At 59.9% G+C, this 19258-nt stretch overlaps 3 protein-coding genes across 8 annotated transcripts; all 3 read right to left on the bottom strand.

The window, feature by feature from the left end:
- Positions 1–161: 161 nt before the first annotated feature.
- Positions 162–14470, bottom strand: SIRPB2 (signal regulatory protein beta 2). 3 transcript variants are annotated; one of them, XM_068700865.1, is made up of 4 exons: positions 14236–14470; positions 1521–1865; positions 878–1237; positions 162–652 (listed from the first exon to the last, which is right to left on the bottom strand). In XM_068700865.1, the coding sequence occupies exons 1-4, from the start codon at positions 14300–14302 to the stop codon at positions 549–551; spliced, it is 876 nt and encodes a 291-aa protein (XP_068556966.1). In that variant the 5' UTR covers positions 14303–14470; the 3' UTR covers positions 162–548. The 3 variants fall into 3 exon arrangements, with proteins under 3 accessions (XP_068556966.1, XP_068556964.1, XP_068556965.1); XM_068700863.1 differs by lacking the exon at positions 14236–14470 and adding an exon at positions 2236–2518; XM_068700864.1 differs by lacking the exons at positions 1521–1865; positions 14236–14470 and adding an exon at positions 2236–2512.
- On the bottom strand, positions 4526–6909 carry LOC137865645 (tyrosine-protein phosphatase non-receptor type substrate 1-like). Its single transcript, XM_068700866.1, has 5 exons — positions 6667–6909; positions 5945–6295; positions 5461–5775; positions 5022–5354; positions 4526–4947 (listed from the first exon to the last, which is right to left on the bottom strand). Exons 1-5 carry the CDS (start codon positions 6746–6748, stop codon positions 4844–4846), a joined length of 1185 nt encoding a protein of 394 aa, XP_068556967.1. The 5' UTR covers positions 6749–6909; the 3' UTR covers positions 4526–4843.
- LOC137865638 (tyrosine-protein phosphatase non-receptor type substrate 1-like) lies at positions 7633–19082 on the bottom strand. 4 transcript variants are annotated; one of them, XM_068700843.1, is made up of 6 exons: positions 18701–19078; positions 17982–18332; positions 13513–13866; positions 8580–8894; positions 8144–8473; positions 7633–8054 (listed from the first exon to the last, which is right to left on the bottom strand). In XM_068700843.1, exons 1-6 carry the CDS (start codon positions 18942–18944, stop codon positions 7951–7953), a joined length of 1698 nt encoding a protein of 565 aa, XP_068556944.1. In that variant the 5' UTR covers positions 18945–19078; the 3' UTR covers positions 7633–7950. The 4 variants fall into 4 exon arrangements, with proteins under 4 accessions (XP_068556944.1, XP_068556946.1, XP_068556943.1 ...); XM_068700842.1 differs by lacking the exons at positions 7633–8054; positions 8144–8473; positions 8580–8894 and adding exons at positions 12097–12517; positions 12592–12921; positions 13028–13342 and having other exon boundaries at positions 18701–19056; XM_068700845.1 differs by lacking the exons at positions 13513–13866; positions 17982–18332; positions 18701–19078 and adding exons at positions 9089–9442; positions 9814–10213.
- Positions 19083–19258: the final 176 nt, after the last annotated feature.

Raw genomic sequence — 19258 nt, 5'->3', positions numbered from 1 at the left:
TACAGACACGGCCCCTTCCCCCGGTGAGGAAGAAGAGGCTGAGGCTGAGGAGCCCAGGGGGGAACAGTGGGGACCAGGGGGGAACAGTGGGGACAGTGGGGGCCCTGCCTGGAATTGGCCCTTTATGGGAAGCGTTCTCCTGGAAGAAGATGCCATGAAGGTTCTTTTTGCAAGGATTTGTATTGATGGTGATAATCAAGTGTGGAGGAATGCAGCAAAGGGATGGGAACAGTGGGGGGACGGGGACAGGCAGCAGGGGACAGGGACAGCCAGGAGAGGATGGGGATGGCCAGGGGAGTCTGGGATCCTCAGCCCAGGGAGCTGCCAAGGGATGTGGCAACACTGGAGGCTGAGGAGGCAGAGGGGGGAGGCAGCAGGGGGGGTGGTGCATGGTCCCCAAAAAAAGCAGCAGGTCTGCTCGTGCAGCACCACAGGGCCCAAGCCTGATAGATGGAGGTGACGGAGGTGACAGAGGTGACGGAGCTCTGACAACGCTCTCCTGCGTCTCTCCCGTCTCGGTGGCCTCGCTGTGCCGCGCTGGCCTCTCTTCAGGCCTGCCAGCGCTTGAAGAGGAAGAAGAGCACGAGGCCGAGGATCGCCTTGTCAAGCAGCATGCAGAGCCACAGGCCGGGGCTGGACAGGAGATGGGCACCTGCAGGAGCAGAGGAGTGAGCACACGGTATGGGAACGCAGCCCCCAGCCCCACAACCCTCCTGAAGCACGGGTCCATCAGCCGGGCTGTGCCCCCCTGGCCCTGGGACCCTCTCCCTGGGCCGGCTCCTGAGCCCCTGCCCCAGAGCAGAGCCCGGGGGACGGGACGGGGGCTGACCCGGCAGGGCTGGCTGCTGCTGGGAGCTGTACTGGGAGCCCCACTCACCATGCACCACCACCACCACCACCTCTGTGCCATCGCCACGCCGATACAACTCTTCACCGATGCCTGTTTTGCGAAACTTCACACAGTAATAGGTGCCGGCGTCCTCAGGGCGGACGTCGCTGATGAGGATGGTGAAGTCTGTGTTGGAATCAATCACTGCCCTCTTCCCCCAGGTTGAGGGGTCTCTTTGTTCATAAATGGTCTCACTGCCACTGCCCCAGCCCTTCAGCCACTTCACGGGGCCAGCGGGACCCCCTGCAGTCACGGTGCAGCTCAGGGTCAGCGTCTCCCCCACTCTCACCGACACCTCCTTCTGGGGCTGGTGCAGTTGAAAGCCCTGACCCGCCCGGGCATCCGCACCTGGGGACAGTGACAGCACAGCAGCGGCTGAGCTCCCGAAAGAGGCGAGAGCTTGCTCTGATCCCCCTGCCCGGCACAGGCACAGCACCCGCAGCTTGCTCAGCGCTTTAACCCAGAAATAGTGCAGGGTGTGGGGGAGAAAGCAGCACTAAAGGGGAGCGGTGGAAGCCACCTTCAAAATGAGCAAAAATGAACAGAGCCCAGGGACGGGACAGGGGCTGACCCGGCAGGGCTGGCTCCTGCTGGGAGCTGTACTGGGAGCTGTACTGGGAGCCCCACTCACCCTGCACCACCACCACCGTGCCCTCGCCACGCTGATACAACTCTTCACCGCTGACTGTTTTGCGAAACTTCACACAGTAATAGGTGCCGGTGTCCTCAGGGCGGACATCTTTGATGAGGATGGTGAAGTCTGTGTTGGAATCAATCACTGCCCTCGTCCCCCGGGATGAGTGGTCTAATTGGTCATAAATGGCCTCACTGCCACTGCCCCAGCCCTTCAACCAATTCACAGGGCCGATGGGACCCCCTCCAGTCACGATGCAGCTCAGGGTCAGCGTCTCCCCCACTCTCACAAACACCTCCTTCTGGGGCTGGTGCAGCTGAAAGCCTGCCTGGGCATCGGCACCTGGGGACAGCGAGAGGAAGGTTTGGGGCTGCTGAGGGGCCCTGGAGCCAGGGCACAGCATGGGACCTCCCCAACCCCCAGCACAAAGCTGGGGGCAGTGACATCCCTGTCCCTTGCCCCCCAGGGCAGACGGCTCTGTGAGCCTGCGCCTGTCCCCAGGCTGCAGTGTGGGATGGAGAAAGCAGGGGGCTGGAGATGCTCGAGTAAAGGAAAAATAAAGCAAAGCTTTGAGCTGGGGATAAAAGCAAGCTGGAAGAGGGCAGGGAAGAGCCGCAGATCCCTGTGGGCAGAGGGAAGGGTTGCTCTGCCAGCAGCAGGGGGGAGCAGGCCCTGGCAAAGGCGCCGGGGCTGTGCAGGGCTGGGCACTCACCCAGGGCACTGCCCAGCAGCAGCAGCAGCAGGCAGGCAAGAGGCAGCGCCTGTGTCAGCGGAGCCATGGCGAGTGGCTTCATCCTCCTCCAAGCTGTGTCTCGGTGTGGCTCAACTTGGTGGGGCCCTGGGAACCCTTCCTGCCAAAGGGGAAGGAAACGGTTTGGGTTTTGCCTCTGGCTGAGCTCCTCTGCATTGCCCTGCGCAAGCCCAGAGGCTTCCCACTCCCTCGGTGTTTGTGCCATCGTGAGCCTGAGATTGGGTCCAACACAGACTTCACCATCCTTGTCAGGGACGTCAGCAGTGAGGATGCCAGCACCTATTGCTGTGTGAAGTATTGCAAAATGAACGCCAGTGAAGAGTTGTATCGGCGTGGCGAGGGCACTGTGGTGGTGGTGGTGCAGGGTGAGTGGGGCTCCCAGTACAGCCCAGCACGACCCCACTGTGACCAGCCCAGCTTGGCCCCAGCCCTGCCTGTGGCCAGACCCACGCTGCCCCGCGCCCACCACCCTCTCCGCGCTTCTCCTTGTGTCTTCATAGGGACTTCTCCATTTCATAGCGTAGAGGTTGCAGCTGCCGTGCTCTTCTTCCTTGTCTCTTCCTTCATCCTGTTATATATGGAGTGGTAATTCCTGTCGAGAAAATGGTTGATATTAATAAAGAAGTGGAAATTTGGGGATGTGGCCATGGGGGCTGGAAAACCCCATGATTGAGATAACATTAAACTCTTAACGACAAAAACATCAGGAATATAAAAGAGTCTGGAGGGAACAAAGAAGGGTGATTCAGGAGACTCCATGCAGTCTCTGGTTTCTTGTTCTCCAGCCATTAAGGCATGGATGTTTCTGGGTGTTTGCTGTTGTTGTTACATTCAAAGTTGTTTGACCAATGAAAAGTTGTTTTGAAAAGAACTGCTGTGGAGAGAAGGGTGTAAGAGGGGAGCCTGCCCTCAAGATAAAAAAGGCAGCACGATGAAGTTACATCAATAAAGAAGCAGGAAAAAGAAGTGAATAGGAACAGGCTGGCAGAATGGAGACCAGGACGGGAACAGGCACTTTGATTGCCTCATGAAGATAGGTTCAGCCAGACTCAGCAAACCGCTCAGAGCTCATACAGAAAGTCGCTGGGAATAGGTGCACTGGAGCTGGAGAGAAGCTCGAGCTGAGAGAAGCGGACCCAGCACACAACTGCCCCTCACTGGTCAGCAGTTGCGCATTATGGGGAATTGTACGTCCTTAGGAACAAAGACTGTCCTGGAAACCTTACAGCTTATTCTTCTTAGCAGTCGGACAGTTTATGAGCCTGAAATATGGGACCAAACTGAAGTCAAGATGTGGGACTCTGCCACTAAAAATGACAAGGTTGCAGTGGGATTGCTCAGCAGCTGGCGAGCAATCTCTAAGGCCTTGAAGAGCCCTGTGGAGCCACAATCACAAACGTGTGGCTTGCCAGACAGTGAGGGAGCTGGAGCTCCTTTACTGATCCTTCTGCTACACCATGGATCCCTAAGCTGCTACAGCCATCGAAGGCTTTTGCTGTTTTGCCCCCTGATGACCTGGACGTGCCTTTGGACCCAGGCCTCATTGGCCTTCAGAAGGAGATGGATTTGCTTTTCTTCGATCTGGGAAGAACGGGATACATCAGGCCCGAAGAATGGAAAATGGAGACTGTTAAGTTATGGAACTTAAAGGATTGTTTGTTACCTATCCTGATTGTGTGTATGTATAGGCATACTCGGGTTATGATGTAAAGCAATGTTCTGTATGCATGTATTTAGAATGTTTGATGTGTGTGTGTGCGTGTTGGTGGAGCGTAGACTCCCAACACCCAGCGCTGTTTACTTACCTTTTATACATTTTAGAAATATTTGTTTTATAAATATTACAAAATTCAGATTGAATTGAGACCTCATTTATAACAATCCTCATCTTCTGCGTGTACCACACGAAGTGTCAGGGTGAGGGGCAGAGCCAGGGTTCAGTCAGGACACCCGCAGGCGGCTGCTCACCCATCCCCATCCCGTGCTGTGCAGGGAGCCCAGGGACCTCCTTGCCTCCAGCAGCAATGTCCGGGCTGCAGAGACCCCGAGGTCACCCCAGCAGGTAGGAGCAAGCTGTGGGTACAGGGCAGGGCCCCCAGCCCCGATGCCCCGACTTGGGCGAGCTGCTGGGCACCTGCGCCTTTGGCCGGGAGCCTTGGGGATGCCACGGCCCCGGGGCCAGGGCAGGCGCTGGGCAATCAGAAGCTGCTGCAGGGGGCATGGCCGACACATTATGAAGATGCCGCGAGCGTGCTTTTTCCAAGGATTTGTATTTATTGTGATAACCACGTGTGGAGCAGCGCAACGAGGGGATGGGGACAGTGGGAGGGGACTGGGACCCTCAGTCCAGAGAGCTGCCAAGGGACGGGGCCTTGCCGGGGACCAAGCAGGCAGAGGGGGGAGGCAGCAGGGGAGGTGGTGCAGGACCCCCGAAAGAAGCAGCGGGTCTGCTCGTGCAGCACCACCATCCCGAGCCTGGCACGCTCGGCTCGGAGGTGACGGAGCTCTGACAACGCTCTCCTGCGTCTCTCCCGTCTCGGTGGCCTCGCTGTGCCGCCCTGGCCTCTCTTCAGGCCTGCCAGCGCTTGAAGAGGAAGAAGAGCACGAGGCCGAGGATCGCCTTGTCAAGCAGCATGCAGAGCCACAGGCCGGGGCTGGACAGGAGATGGGCACCTGCAGGAACAGGGCAGTGAGCGCGGGGTGTGGGGAACGCAGCCCCCAGTCCCACAGCCCCCGGGTGCCGGTACCTCCCGAGCTGCGTCCCTGCTGGCCTGAGGCATCGACCCACAGCGTGGCGCTGCTGCTGAGAGGGTCCTGGCCCTCATGCACCGCCCGGCAGGTGAACACAGATATGTTCTTCTCCGGCACGGCTTGCACCACCACCGTGCTCCTCAGCTCGAACAAGCCCTCGGGCGTCTCAATAGGCCTGGGGGTGCTCCCCGTCTTTATCTCCTTCCCATTCTCCAGCCAGGTGACGGTCACGCTTCCCGGGTAGAAGCCCTGCACGTCGCAGGTGAAGCTCACCGTCTCGTTCAGCCCCACGGGGCCTAGAGGCTGAACCACAACCTTGCTGGGGGGAACTGGGAAGAGAAGCAGCGGCTGGAACTGGTGTCCCCCGACCCCGTGCCCATGGGGGCCCTGTCCCAGCCCCGGGGCCGTGAGCACTGGTCCCCACCGAGCCCTCACCTCGCAGGATCTGCCTCAGATGGAAACTCCTCGTCAGCGGGGCCGTCAGCGTGGTGTGCCCCACCTGGCAGGTGAGCTCTGAGCGGATGTCGTCCTTCTGCAGCGTCACCGTCACGGTGCTGGACATGTTGTAGGTGAACTTTGATGGCCCAGGGGTGACATTGGGCAGCTGAGGCTGAATCAGGGTCTTGTCCTTGTACCACTTCACATGGATGTTACTGGGGAAGAACCCCCAGGTCTTGCAGGTGAAGGATGCCTTCTTCCCCGGCTGCACTCGGTATTTGGGCTTGGTCAGAGTCGGGTTGGAGGGTCTGGCTGTGGGAGAAGCGCGGGTCCATCAGCCGTGCTGTGGCCCCTGGACCCGGGACCCTCTCCCTGGGTCAGCTCCTGAGCCCCTGCCCCAGAGCAGAGCCCAGGGGACGGGACGGGGGCTGACCCGGCAGGGCTGGCTCCTGCTGGGAGCTGTACTGGGAGCCCCACTCACCCTGCACCAACACCACCGTGCCATTGCCACGCCGATACAACTCATCATTGCCGGTGGCTGTTTTGCGAAACTTCACACAGTAATAGGTGCCGGCATCCTTGGGGTGGACGTCTTTGATGAGGATGGTGAAGTCTGTGCTGGAATCATTCACTGCCCTCATCCCCCGGGATGAGGAGCCTTTTTGGTCATAAATGGTCTCATTGCCACTGCCCCAGATCTTCAGCCACTTCACGGGGCCGGGGGGACCTATTGCAGTCACGGTGCAGCTCAGGGTCAGTGTCTCCCCCGGCATCACTGATATCTTCTGGGGCTGGTGCAGCTCAAAGCCCTGACCCGCCTGGGCATCGGCACCTGGGGACAGCGAGAGGAGGGTTTGGGGCTGCTGAGGGGCTCCAGAGCCAGGACACAGCATGGGGCCTTCCCAGAACACCCCCAGCACAAAGCTGGGGGCAGTGACATCCCTGTCCCTTGCCCCCCAGGGCAGACAGCTCTGTGCTGGCTCTGCCCCCGGGCTGCAGTGCGGGATGGAGAAAGAAGGGACCTGGAGATGCTCGAGTAAAGCAAAAATAAAGCAAAGCTTTGAGCTGGGGATAAAAGCAAGCTGGAAGAGGGCAGGGAAGAGCCCCAGATCCCTGTGGGCAGAGGGAAGGGTTGCTCTGCCAGCAGCAGGGGGGAGCAGGCCCTGGCAAAGGCGCCGGGGCTGTGCAGGGCTGGGCACTCACCCGGGGCACTGCCCAGCAGCAGCAGCAGCAGGCAGGCAAGAGGCAGCGCCTGTGTCAGCGGAGCCATGGCGAGTGGCTTCATCGTCCTCCAAGGTGCGGCTTGGTGTGCCTCAAGTTGGTGGGGCTCTGCGAACCCTTCCTGCTAAAAGAGAAGGAAGCGGTTTGGGTTTTGCCTCTGGCCGAGCTCCTCTACGTAGCCCTGCACAAGCCCAGAGGCTTCCCACTCCCTCGGTGTTTGTGCCACCGTGATGCTGAGATTGGGTCCAGCACAGACTTCAGCATCCTCGTCAGGGATGTCTGCCCCGAGGATGCCGGCACCTATTATAGTGTGAAGTTTCGCAAAGCAGCCACCGGTGAAGAGTTGTATCGGTGTGGCGAGGGCACGGTGGTACTCGTGGTGCAGGGTGAGTGGGGCTCCCAGTACAGCCCAGCACGACCCCACTGTGACCAGCCCAGCTTGGCCCCAGCCCTGCCTGCGGCCAGACCCACGCTGCCCCGCGCCCACCACCCTCTCCGCGCTCCGCCTTGTGTCTTCACAGGGACTTCTGCATTTCCCAGCGTGGAGGTTGCAGCTGCCGTGCTCTTCTTCCTCCTCGTTACCTTCATCCTCATCTTCTGCGTGTACCACAAGAAGTGTCGGGGTGAGGGGCAGAGCCAGGGTGCAGCCGGGGCACGATGCTCACCCATCCCTGTCCTGTCCTGTGCAGGGAGCCCAGGGACCTCCTTGCCCCCAGCAGCAATGTCCGGGCTGCAGAGACCCCGAGGCCGCCCCAGCAGGTAGGAGCGAGCTGTGGGTACAGGGCAGGGCCCCCAGCCCCGATGCCCCGATGTGGGCGAGCTGCTGGGCACCTGCGCCTTTGGCCGGGAGCCTTGGGGATGAAGCAGCCCCAGGGCCAGGGCAGGCGCTGGGCGAGCAGCAGCTGCTACAGGGGGCATGGCCGACACATTATGAAGATGCCGCGAGCGTGCTTTTTCCAAGTATTTGTATTTATTGTGATAACCACGTGTGGAGCAGCGCAACGAGGGGATGGGGACAGTGGGAGGGGACTGGGACCCTCAGTCCAGAGAGCTGCCAAGGGACGGGGCCTTGCCGGGGACTAAGCAGGCAGAGGGGGGAGGCAGCAGGGGAGATGGTGCAGGACCCCCGAAAGAAGCAGCAGGTCTGCTCGTGCAGCACCACCATCCCGAGCCTGGCACGCTCGGCTTGGAGGTGACGGAGCTCTGACAACGCTCTCCTGCGTCTCTCCCGTCTCGGTGGCCTCGCTGTGCCGCGCTGGCCTCTCTTCAGGCCTGCCAGCGCTTGAAGAGGAAGAAGAGCACGAGGCCGAGGATCGCCTTGTCAAGCAGCATGCAGAGCCACAGGCCGGGGCTGGACAGGAGATGGGCACCTGCAGGAACAGGGCAGTGAGCGCGGGGCGTGGGGAACGCAGCCCCCAGCCCCACAGCCCCCAGCCCCACAGCCCCCAGGTGCCGGTACCTCCTGAGCTGGGTCCCTGCTGGCCTGAGGCAGCGACCCACAGCGTGGCGCTGCTGCTGAGGGGGTCCTGGCCCTCGTGCACCACCCGGCAGGTGAACACGGAGCCGTTCTTCTCCAGCACGGCTTGCACTGACACCGTGCTCCTCAGCTCGAACAAGCCCTCGGGGGTCTCAATAGGCCCGGGGGTGCACCCCGTGTTCATCTCCTTCCCATTCTCCAGCCAGGTGACGGTCACGCTTCCCGGGTAGAAGCCCTGCACGTCGCAGGTGAAGCTCACCGTCTCGTTCAGCCCCACAAGACCTGGAGGCTCCAGGACCACTTTGGGGGGAACTGGGAAGAGAAGCAGCGGATGGAGCTGGAATCCCCCGGCCCCGTGCCCACGGGGACCCTGTCCCAGCCCCAGGGCCGTGAGCACCGGTCCCCACCGAGCCCTCACCTCGCAGGATCTGGCTCAGATGGTAACTCCTCGTCAGCGGGGCCGTCAGCGTGGTGTGCAGCACCTGGCAGGTGAGCTCTGAGCGGATGTCGTCCTTCTGCAGTGTCACCGTCACGATGCTGGACAGGCTGTAGGTGAAGTTCGATGGCCCAGGGGTGACATTGGGCAGCTGAGACTGAATCGGGGTCTTGTCCTTGAACCACTTCACACTGATGTCACCGGGGAAGAACCCCCAGGAGATGCAGGTGAAGGATGCCTTCTTCCCCGGCTCCACTCGGTCACTGGGCCCGGACACAGTGGGGTTGGAGGGTCTGGCTGTGGGAGAAGCGCGGGTCCATCAGCCGGGCTGTGCCCCCCTGGCCCCGGGACCCTCTCCCTGGGCCGGCTCCTGAGCCCCTGCCCCAGAGCAGAGCCCAGGGGACGGGACGGGGGCTGACCCGGCAGGGCTGGCTCCTGCTGGGAGCTGTACTGGGAGCTGTACTGGGAGCTGTACTGGGAGCCCCACTCACCCTGCACCAACACCACCGTGCCATTACCACGCCGATAGAACTCATCACCGGTGGCTGTTTTGTGAAACTTCACACAGTAATAGGTGCCGGTGTCCTTGGGGTGGACGTCCCTCATGAGGATGGTGAAGTCTGTGTAGGACTCATACAATGCCTCCGTCACTCGCGATGAGGAGGGGTCTTTTTGGTCATAAATGGTCTCACTGCCACTGCCCCAGCCCTTCAGCCACTTCACGGGGCCAAGGGGACCCCATCCAGTCACGGTGCAGCTCAGGGTCAGCGTCTCCCCCACTCTCACAAACACCTCCTTCTGGGGCTGGTGCAGCTCAAAGCCAGAACCCATCTGGGCATCCGCACCTGGGGACAGTGAGAGGAGGGTTTGGGACTGCTGAGGGGCCCTACAGCCAGGGCACAGCATGGGGCCTTCCCAGAACACCCCCAGCAAAAAGCTGGGGGCAGTGACATCCCTGTCCCTTGCCCCCCAGGGCAGACAGCTCTGTGCTGGCTCTGCCCCCGGGCTGCAGTGCGGGATGGAGAAAGCAGGGGGCTGGAGATGCTCGAGTAAAGCAAAAATAAAGCAAACCTTTGAGCTGGGGATAAAAGCAAGCTGGAAGAGGGCAGGGAAGAGCCGCAGATCCCTGTGGGCAGAGGGAAGGGTTGCTCTGCCAGCAGCAGGGGGGAGCAGGCCCTGGCAAAGGCACCGGGGCTGTGCAGGGCTGGGCACTCACCCAGGGCACTGCCCAGCAGCAGCAGCAGCAGGCAGGCAAGAGGCAGCGCCTGTGTCACCGGAGCCATGGCGAGTGGCTTCGTCGCCCTCCAAGCTGTGTCTCGGTGTGCCTCAACTTGCTGGGGCCGTGGGAACCCTTCCTGCTAAAAGAGAAGGAAGCGGTTTGGGTTTTGCCTCTGGCTGAGCTCCTCTACGTAGCCCTGCGCAAGCCCAGAGGCTTCCCACTCCCTCGGTGTTTGTGCCATCGTGAGCCTGAGATTGGGTCCAGCACAGACTTCACCATCCTCGTCAGAGATGTCTGCCCCGAGGACGCCGGCACCTATTATAGTGTGAAGTTTCTCAAAACAGCCACCAGTGAAGATTTGTATCGGCGTGGCGAGGGCACGGTGGTACTCGTGGTGCAGGGTGAGTGGGGCTCCCAGTACAGCCCAGCACGACCCCACTGTGACCAGCCCAGCTTGGCCCCAGCCCTCCCTGCGGCCAGACCCACGCTGCCCCGCGCCCACCACCCTCTCCGCGCTCCGCCTTGTGTCTTCACAGGGACTTCTCCGTTTCCCTGCGTGGAGATTGCAGCTGCTGTGCTCTTCTTCCTTGTCTCTTTCTTCATCCTGTTATATATGGAGTGGTAATTCCTGTTGAGAAAATGGTTGATATTAATAAAGAAGGGGAGATTTGGGGATGTGGCCATGGGGGTTGGAAAACCCCATGATTGAGAAAACATTAAACTCTTAACGACAAGGCCATCAGGAATATAAAAGAGTTTAGAGGGAACAAAGAAGGGTGATTCAGGAGACTCCATGCAGTCTCTGGTTTCTTGTTCTCCAGCCGTTAAGGCATGGATGTTTCTGGGTGTTTGCTGTTGTTGTTGCACTCAAAGTTGTTTGACCAATGAAAAGTTGTTTTGAAAAGAACTGCTGTGGAGAGAAGGGTATAAGAGGGGAGCCTGCCCTCAAGATAAAAAAGGCAGCACAATGAAGTTACATCAATAAAGAAGCAGGAAAAAGAAGTGAAGAGGAACAGGCTGGCAGAATGGAGAGCAGGACGGGAACAGGCACTTTGATTGCCTCATGAAGATAGGTTTGGCCAGACTCAGCAAACTGCTCAGAGCTCATACAGAAAGTCGCTGGGAATAGGTGCACTGGAGCTGGAGAGAAGCTCGAGCTGAGAGAAGCGGACCCAGCACACAACTGCCCCTCACTGGTCAGCAGTTGCGCATTATGGGGAATCACACGTCCTTAGGAACAAAGACTGTCCTGGTAACCTTACAGCTTATTCTTCTTAGCAGTCGGACAGTTTATGAGCCTGAAATATGGGACCAAACTGAAGTCAAGATGTGGGACTCTGCAACTGAAAACGACAAGGTTGCAGTGGGATTGCTCAGCAACTGGCGAGCAATCTCTAAGGCCTTGAAGAGCCCTGTGGAGCCACAATCACAAACGTGTGGTTTGCCAGACAGTGAGGGAGCTGGAGCTCCTTTACTGATCTGACTGCTACACCATGGGCCCCTCTGCTGCTACACCCATCGAAGGCTTTTGCTGTTTTGCCCCCTGCTGACCTGGACGTGCCTTTGGACCCAGGCCTCATTGGCCTTCACAAGGAGATGGATTTGCTTTTCTTCGATCTGGGAAGAACAGGATACATCAGGCCTGAAGAATGGAAAATGGAGACTGTTAAGTTATGGAACTTAAAGGATCGTTTGTTACCTATCCTGATTGTGTGTATGTATAGGCATACTCGGGTTATTATGTAAAGCAATGTTCTGTATGCATGTATTTAGAATGTTTGATGTGTGTGTGTGCGTGTTGGTGGAGCGTAGACTCCCTGCACACCCAGCGCTGTTTATTTACCTTTTATACATTTTAGAAATATTTGTTTTATAAATATTACAAAATTCAGATTGAATTGAGACCTCATTTATAACAATCCTCATCTTCTGTGTGTACCACACGAAGTGTCAGGGTGAGGGGCAGAGCCAGGGTGCAGCCGGGGCACGATGCTCACCCATCCCCATCCCGTGCTGTGCAGGGAGCCCAGGGACCTCCTTGCCCCTAGCAGCAAAGGCCGGGCTGCAGAGACCCCGAGGTCACCCCAGCAGGTAGGAGCGAGCTGTGGGTACAGGGCAGGGCCCCCAGCCCCGATGCCCCGACGTGGGCGAGCTGCTGGGCACCTGCGCCTTTGGCCGGGAGCCCCGGGGATGCCGCGGCCCCGGGGCCAGGGCAGGCGCTGGGCGAGCAGCAGCTGCTGCAGGGGGCATGGCCGACACATTATGAAGATGCCGTGAGCGTGCTTTTTCCAAGGATTTGTATTTATTGTGATAACCACGTGTGGAGCAGCGCAACGAGGGGATGGGGACAGTGGGGGGGGACTGGGACCCTCAGTCCAGAGAGCTGCCAAAGGACAGGGCCTTGCCGTAACGAAGGAGGCAGAGGGGGGAGGCAGCAGGGGAGGTGGTGCAGGACCCCCGAAAGAAGCAGCGGGTCTGCTCGTGCAGCACCACCATCCCAAGCCTGGCACGCTCGGCTCGGAGGTGACAGAGCTCTGACAACGCTCTCCTGCGTCTCTCCCGTCTCGGTGGCCTCGCTGTGCCGCGCTGGCCTCTCTTCAGGCCTGCCAGCGCTTGAAGAGGAAGAAGAGCACGAGGCCGAGGATCGCCTTGTCAAGCAGCATGCAGAGCCACAGGCCGGGGCTGGACAGGAGATGGGCACCTGCAGGAGCAGGGCAGTGAGCGTGGGGCGTGGGGAACGCAGCCCCCAGCCCCACAGCCCCCGTGTGCCGGTACCTCCTGAGCTGTGCCCCTGCTGGCCTGAGGCGGCGACCCACAGCGTGGCGCTGCTGCTGAGGGGGTCCTGGCCCTCGTGCAGCACCCGGCAGGTGAACACGGAGCCGTTCTTCTCCGGCACGGCTTGCACCGCCACCGTGCTCCTCAGCTTGAACAAGCCCTCGGGGGTCTCAATAGGCCCGTGGGTGCTCCCCGTGTTCATCTCCTTCCCATTCTCCAGCCAGGTGACGGTCACGCTTCCCGGGTAGAAGCCCTGCACGTAGCAGGTGAAGCTCACCGTCTCGTTCAGCCCCACGGGGCGCGGAGGCTCCATGACCACTTTGGGGGGAACTGGGAAGAGAAGCAGCGGCTGGAACTGGTGTCCCCTGGCCTCATGCCCGCAGGGGCCCTGTCCCAGCACCGGGGCCGTGAGCACCGGTCCCCACCGAGCCCTCACCTCGCAGGATCTGGCTCAGATGGTAACTCCTCGTCAGTGGGGCCGTCAGCATGGTGTGCAGCACATGGCAGGTGAGCTCTGAGCGGATGTCGTCCTTCTGCAGCATCACCATCACGGTGCTGGACAGGCTGTAGGTGAAATTCGATGGCCCAGGGGTGACGTGGGTTGGCTGAGACTGAATCAGGGTCTTGTCTTTGTACCAATTCACGCGGATTTCACTGGGGAAGAACCCCCAGGAGCTGCAGGTGAAGGATGCCACATTCCCCGGCTCCACTCGGTCACTGGGCCCGGACACAGTGGGGTTGGAGGGTCTGGCTGTGGGAGAAGCGCGGGTCCATCAGCCGGGCTGTGCCCCCCTGGCCCCGGGACCCTCTCCCTGGGCCGGCTCCTGAGCCCCTGCCCCAGAGCAGAGCCCAGGGGACGGGACGGGGGCTGACCCGGCAGGGCTGGCTCCTGCTGGGAGCTGTACTGGGAGCCCCACTCACCCTGCACCACCACCACCGTGCCATTGCCTCGCCGATACAACTCATCACCGGTGGGTCCTTTGCGAAACTTCACACAGTAATAGGTGCCAGTGTCCTCGGGGCGGACGTCCCTGATGAGGATGGTGTGGTCTGTGTTGGACTCATCCACTGCTTTCATCCCGCGGGATGAGGAGGGGTCTTTTTGGTCAAAAATGGTCTCACTGCCACTGCCCCAGCCCTTCAGCCACTTCACAGGGCCAAGGGGACCCCCTCCAGTCACGGTGCATATCAGGGTCAGCGTCTCCCCCACTCTCACAAACACCTCCCTCTGGGGCTGGTGCAGCTGAAAGCCCTGACCCGCCTGGGCATCGGCACCTGGGGACAGCGAGAGGAGGGTTTGGGGCTGCTGAGGGGCTCCAGAGCCAGGGCACAGCATGGGGCCTTCCCAGACCCCCAGCACAAATGCTGGGGGCAGTGACATCCCTGTCCCTTGCCCCCCAGGGCAGACGGCTCTGTGCTGGCTCTGCCCCCAGGCTGCAGTGCATGAAGGAGAAAGCAGGGGGCTGGAGATGCTCGAGTAAAGCAAAAATAAAGCAAAGCTTTGAGCTGGGGATAAAAGCAAGCTGGAAGAGGGCAGGGAAGAGCCGCAGATCCCTGTGGGCAGAGGGAAGGGTTGCTCTGCCAGCAGCAGGGGGGAGCAGGCCCTGGCAAAGGCGCCGGGGCTGTGCAGGGCTGGGCACTCACCCGGGGCACTGCCCAGCAGCAGCAGCAGCAGGCAGGCAAGAGGCAGCGCCTGTGTCAGCGGAGCCATGGCGAGTGGCTTCGTCCCCCTCCAAGCTGTGTCTCGGTGTGCCTCAATTTGTTGGGGCCCTGGGAACCCTTCCTGCTAAAAGGGGAAGGAAGCGGTTTGGGTTTTGCCTCTGGCTGAGCTCCTCTGCGTTGCCCTGCGCAAGCCCAGAGGCTTCCCACTCCCTCAGTGTTTGTGCCATCGTGAGACTGAGATTGGGTCCAGCACAGACTTCAGCATCCTCATCAGAGATGTCTGCCCCAAGGAGGCCGGCACCTGTTGCTGTGTGAAGTTTCTCAAAACAGCCACCAGTGAAGAGTTGTATCGGCGTGGCGAGGGCATGGTGGTTCTCGTGGTACAGGTTGAGTGGGGCTCCCAGTACAGCCCAGCACGACCCCACTGTGACCAGCTCAGCTTGGCCCCAGCCCTGCCTGCGGCCAGACCCACGCTGCCCCGCGCCCACCACCCTCTCCGCACTCCACCTTGTGTCTTCACAGGGACTTCTGCATTTCTTAGCGTGGAGGTTTCAGCTGCTGTGCTGTTCTTCCTTGTCTCTTCCTTCATCCTGTTATATATGGAGTGGTAATTCCTGTCGAGAAAATGGTTGATATTAATAAAGAAGGGGAAATTTGGGGATGTGGCCATGGGGGCTGGAAAACCCCATGATTGAGATAACATTAAACTCTTAACAATGAGGCCATCAGGAATATAAAAGAGTCTGGAGGGACAAAGAAGGGTGATTCAGGAGACTCCATGCAGTCTCTGGTTTCTTGTTCTCCAGCCATTAAGGCATGGATGTTTCTGGGTGTTTGCTGTTGTTGTTACATTCAAAGTTGTTTGACCAATGAAAAGTTGTTTTGAAAAGAACTGCTGTGGAGAGAAGGGTGTAAGAGGGGAGCCTGCCCTCAAGATAAAAAAGGCAGCACGATGAAGTTACATCAATAAAGAAGCAGGAAAAAGAAGTGAAGAGGAACAGGCTGGCAGAATGGAGACCAGGACGGGAACAGGCACTTTGATTGCCTCATGAAGACAGGTTTGGCCAGACTCAGCAAACTGCTCAGGGAAGCTCGTACAGAAAGTCGCTGGGAATAGGTGCACTGGAGCTGGAGAGAAGCTCGAGCTGAGAGAAGCGGACCCAGCACACAACTGCCCCTCGCTGGTCAGCAGTTGCGCATTATGGGGAATCACACGTCCTTAGGAACAAAGACTGTCCTGGTAACCTTACAGCTTATTCTTCTTAGCAGTCGGACAGTTTATGAGCCTGAGATATGGGACCAAACTGAAGTCAAGGTGTGGGACTCTGCAACTAAAAACGACAAGGTTGCAGTGGGATTGCTCAGCAACTGGCGAGGAATCTCTAAGGCCTTGAAGAGCCCTGTGGAGCCACAATCACAAACGTGTGGCTTGCCAGACAGTGAGGGAGCTGGAGCTCCTTTACTGATCCTTCTGCTACACCATGGATCCCTAAGCTGCTACACCCATCGAAGGCTTTTGCTGTTTTGCCCCCTGATGACCTGGACGTGCCTTTGGACCCAGGCCTCATTGGCCTTCACAAGGAGATGGATTTGCTTTTCTTCGATCTGGGAAGAACGGGATACATCAGGCCCGAAGAATGGAAAATGGAGATTGTTAAGTTATGGAACTTAAAGGATTGTTTGTTACCTATCCTAATTGTGTGTATGTATAGGCATACTCGGGTTATTATGTAAAGCAATGTTCTGTATGCATGTATTTAGAATGTTTGATGTGTGTGTGCGTGTTGGTGGAGCGTAGACTCCCTGCACACCCAGCGCTGTTTACTTACCTTTTATTCATTTTAGAAATATTTGTTTTATAAATATTACAAAATTCAGATTGAATTGAGACCTCATTTATAACAATCCTCATCTTCTGCGTGTACCACACGAAGTGTCGGGGTGAGGGGCAGAGCCAGGGTGCAGCCAGGGCACCCGCAGGCAGCTGCTCACCCATCCCCATCCCGTGCTGTGCATGGAGCCCAGGGACCTCCTTGCCCCTAGCAGTGATGTCCGGGCTGCAGAGACCCCGAGGCCGCCCCAGCAGGTAGGAGCGAGCTGTGGGTACAGGGCAGGGCCCCCAGCCCCGATGCCCCGACGTGGGCGAGCTGCTGGGCACCTGCGCCTTTGGCCGGGAGCCCCGGGGATGCCGCGGCCCCGGGGCCAGGGCAGGCGCTGGGCGAGCAGCAGCTGCTGCAGGGGGCATGGCCGACACATTATGAAGATGCCGCGAGCGTGCTTTTTCCAAGGATTTGTATTTATTGTGATAACCACGTGTGGAGCAGCGCAACGAGGGGATGGGGACAATGGGGGGGGACTGGGACCCTCAGTCCAGAGAGCTGCCAAAGGACAGGGCCTTGCCGGGGACCAAGCAGGCAGAGGGGGGAGGCAGCAGGGGAGGTGGTGCAGGACCCCTGAAAGAAGCAGCGGGTCTGCTCGTGCAGCACCACAGGGCCCGAGCCTGGCACGCTCGGCTTGGAGGAGACGCAGGAGAGCTCTGACAACGCTCTCCTGCGTCTCTCCCGTCTCGGTGGCCTCGCTGTGCCGCGCTGGCCTCTCTTCAGGCCTGCCAGCGCTTGAAGAGGAAGAAGAGCACGAGGCCGAGGATCGCCTTGTCAAGCAGCATGCAGAGCCACAGGCCGGGGCTGGACAGGAGATGGGCACCTGCAGGAGCAGAGGAGTGAGCGCGGGGCGTGGGGAACGCAGCCCCCAGCGCCACAGCCCCCAGCCCCACAGCCCCCGGGTGCCGGTACCTCCCGAGCTGCATCCCTGCTGGCCTGAGGCATCGACCCACAGCGTGGCGCTGCTGCTGAGAGGGTCCTGGCCCTCGTGCAGCACCCGGCAGGTGAACACAGATATGTTCTTCTCCGGCACAGCTTGCACCACCACCGTGCTCCTCAGCTCGAACAAGCCCTCGGGCGTCTCAATAGGCCTGGGGGTGCTCCCCGTCTTTATCTCCTTCCCATTCTCCAGCCAGGTGACGGTCACACTTCCTGGGTAGAAGCCCTGCACGTAGCAGGTGAAGCTCACCGTCTCGTTCAGCCCCACGGGGCCTAGAGGCTGAACCACAACCTTGCTGGGGGGAACTGGGAAGAGAAGCAGTGGCTGGAACTGGTGTCCCCCGACCCCGTGCCCATGGGGGCCCTGTCCCAGCCCCAGGGCCATGAGCACCGGTCCCCACCGAGCCCTCACCTCGCAGGATCTGGCTCAGATGGAAACTCCTCGTCAGCGGGGCCGTCAGCGTGGTGTGCAGCACCTGGCAGGTGAGCTCTGAGCGGATGTCGTCCTTCTGCAGCGTCACCGTCACGGTGCTGGACATGTTGTAGGTGAAGTTCGATGGCCCAGGGGTGACATTGGGCAGCTGAGACTGAATCAGGGTCTTGTCCTTGAACCACTTCACAATTATATCACTGGGGAAGAACCCCCAGGAGTTGCAGGTGAAGGATGCCACATTCCCTGCCTCCACTCGGTCACTGGGCCCGGACACAGTGGGGTTGGAGGGTCTGGCTGTGGGAGAAGCGCGGGTCCATCAGCCAGGCTGTGCCCCCCTGGCCCCGGGACCCTCTCCCTGGGCCGGCTCCTGAGCCCCTGCCCCAGAGCAGAGCCCAGGGCACGGGACGGGGGCTGACCCGGCAGGGCTGGCTCCTGCTGGGAGCTGTACTGGGAGCTGTACTGGGAGCCCCACTCACCCTGCACCACCACCACCGTGCCATTGCCTCGCCGATACAACTCATCAACTCCGATGGATGCTTTGCGAAACTTCACACAGTAATAGGTGCCGGTGTCCTCGGGGCGGACGTCCCTGATGAGGATGGTGAAGTCTGTGTTGGAATCAATCACTGCCCTCATCCCCCGGGATGATGAGGGGTCTTTTTGATCATAAATGGTCTCACTGCCACTGCCCCAGCCCTTCAGCCACTTCACTGGGCCGCTGGGACCCCCTGTAGTCACGGTGCAGCTCAGGGTCAGCGTCTCCCCCGCAATCACTGACACCTCCTTCTGGGGCTGGTGCAGCTGAAAGCCTGCCTGGGCATCGGCACCTGGGGACAGCGAGAGGAGGGTTTGGGGCTGCTGAGGGGCCCTGGAGCCAGGGCACAGCATGGGGCCTTCCCAGACCCCCAGCACAAAGCTGGGGGCAGTGACATCCCTGTCCCTTGCCCCCCAGGGCAGAGAGCTCTGTGCTGGCTCTGCCCCCGGGCTGCAGTGCAGGAAGGAGAAAGCAGGGGGCTGGAGATGCTCGAGTAAAGCAAAAATAAAGCCAACCTTTGAGCTGGGGATAAAAGCAAGCTGGAAGAGGGCAGGGAAGAGCCCCAGATCCCTGTGGGCAGAGGGAAGGGTTGCTCTGCCAGCAGCAGGGGGGAGCAGGCCCTGGCAAAGGCGCCGGGGCTGTGCAGGGCTGGGCACTCACCCGGGGCACTGCCCAGCAGCAGCAGCAGCAGGCAGGCAAGAGGCAGCGCCTGTGTCAGCGGAGCCATGGCGAGTGGCTTCGTCCCCCTCCAAGCTGTGTCTCGGTGTGGCTCAACTTGGTGGGGCCCTGGGAACCCTTCCTGCCAAAGGGGAAGGAAGCGGTTTGGGTTTTGCCTCTGGCCGAGCTCCTCTGCATTGCCCTGCGCAAGCCCAGAGGCTTCCCACTCCCGTGGTGTTTGTGCCATCGTGAGACTGAGATTGGGTCCAGCACAGACTCCACCATCCTCGTCAGAGATGTCTGCCCCGAGGAGGCTGGCACCTATTATAGTGTGAAGTATTGCAAAACAGCCACCGGTGAAGAGTTGTATCGGCGTGGCGATGGCACGGTGGTGTTGGTGCAGGGTGAGTGGGGCTCCCAGTACAGCCCAGCACGACCCCACTGTGACCAGCCCAACTTGGCCCCAGCCCTGCCTGCGGCCAGACCCACGCTGCCCCGCGCCCACCACCCTCTCCACGCTCCGCCTTGTGTCTTCACAGTTTCCCTGTGTGGAGGTTGCAG

Source organism: Anas acuta, chromosome 16 (assembly GCF_963932015.1).
Source record: "Anas acuta chromosome 16, bAnaAcu1.1, whole genome shotgun sequence".
In the NCBI taxonomy this organism is placed as follows: Eukaryota; Metazoa; Chordata; class Aves; order Anseriformes; family Anatidae; genus Anas; species Anas acuta.
The sequence above is the reverse complement of the archived record's forward strand: the minus strand, read 5'-3'. Positions and strand labels throughout refer to the sequence as shown.

Coding starts and splice junctions, on each gene's coding strand:
- LOC137865645 (XM_068700866.1), bottom strand. CDS start 6,748: ATGAAGCCACTCGCCATGGCTCCGCTGACACAGGCGCTGCCTCTTGCC. Junction 5,776..5,944: donor CACGGTGGTGTTGGTGCAGG/GTGAGTGGGGCT, acceptor CTTCTCCCACAG/CCAGACCCTCCAACCCGACT. Junction 4,948..5,021: donor GCAGGGACGCAGCTCGGGAG/GTACCGGCACCC, acceptor CTGTTCCTGCAG/GTGCCCATCTCCTGTCCAGC.
- SIRPB2 (XM_068700863.1), bottom strand. CDS start 2,479: ATGGCACAAACACCGAGGGAGTGGGAAGCCTCTGGGCTTGCGCAGGGC. Junction 1,238..1,520: donor CACGGTGGTGGTGGTGCAGG/GTGAGTGGGGCT, acceptor CACTGTCCCCAG/GTGCGGATGCCCGGGCGGGT. Junction 653..877: donor GGTGGTGGTGGTGGTGCATG/GTGAGTGGGGCT, acceptor CTGCTCCTGCAG/GTGCCCATCTCCTGTCCAGC.
- LOC137865638 (XM_068700843.1), bottom strand. CDS start 18,944: ATGGCACAAACACCACGGGAGTGGGAAGCCTCTGGGCTTGCGCAGGGC. Junction 13,867..17,981: donor CACGGTGGTGGTGGTGCAGG/GTGAGTGGGGCT, acceptor CGCTGTCCCCAG/GTGCCGATGCCCAGGCGGGT. Junction 8,474..8,579: donor TCTGAGCCAGATCCTGCGAG/GTGAGGGCTCGG, acceptor TTCTCTTCCCAG/TTCCCCCCAAAGTGGTCCTG.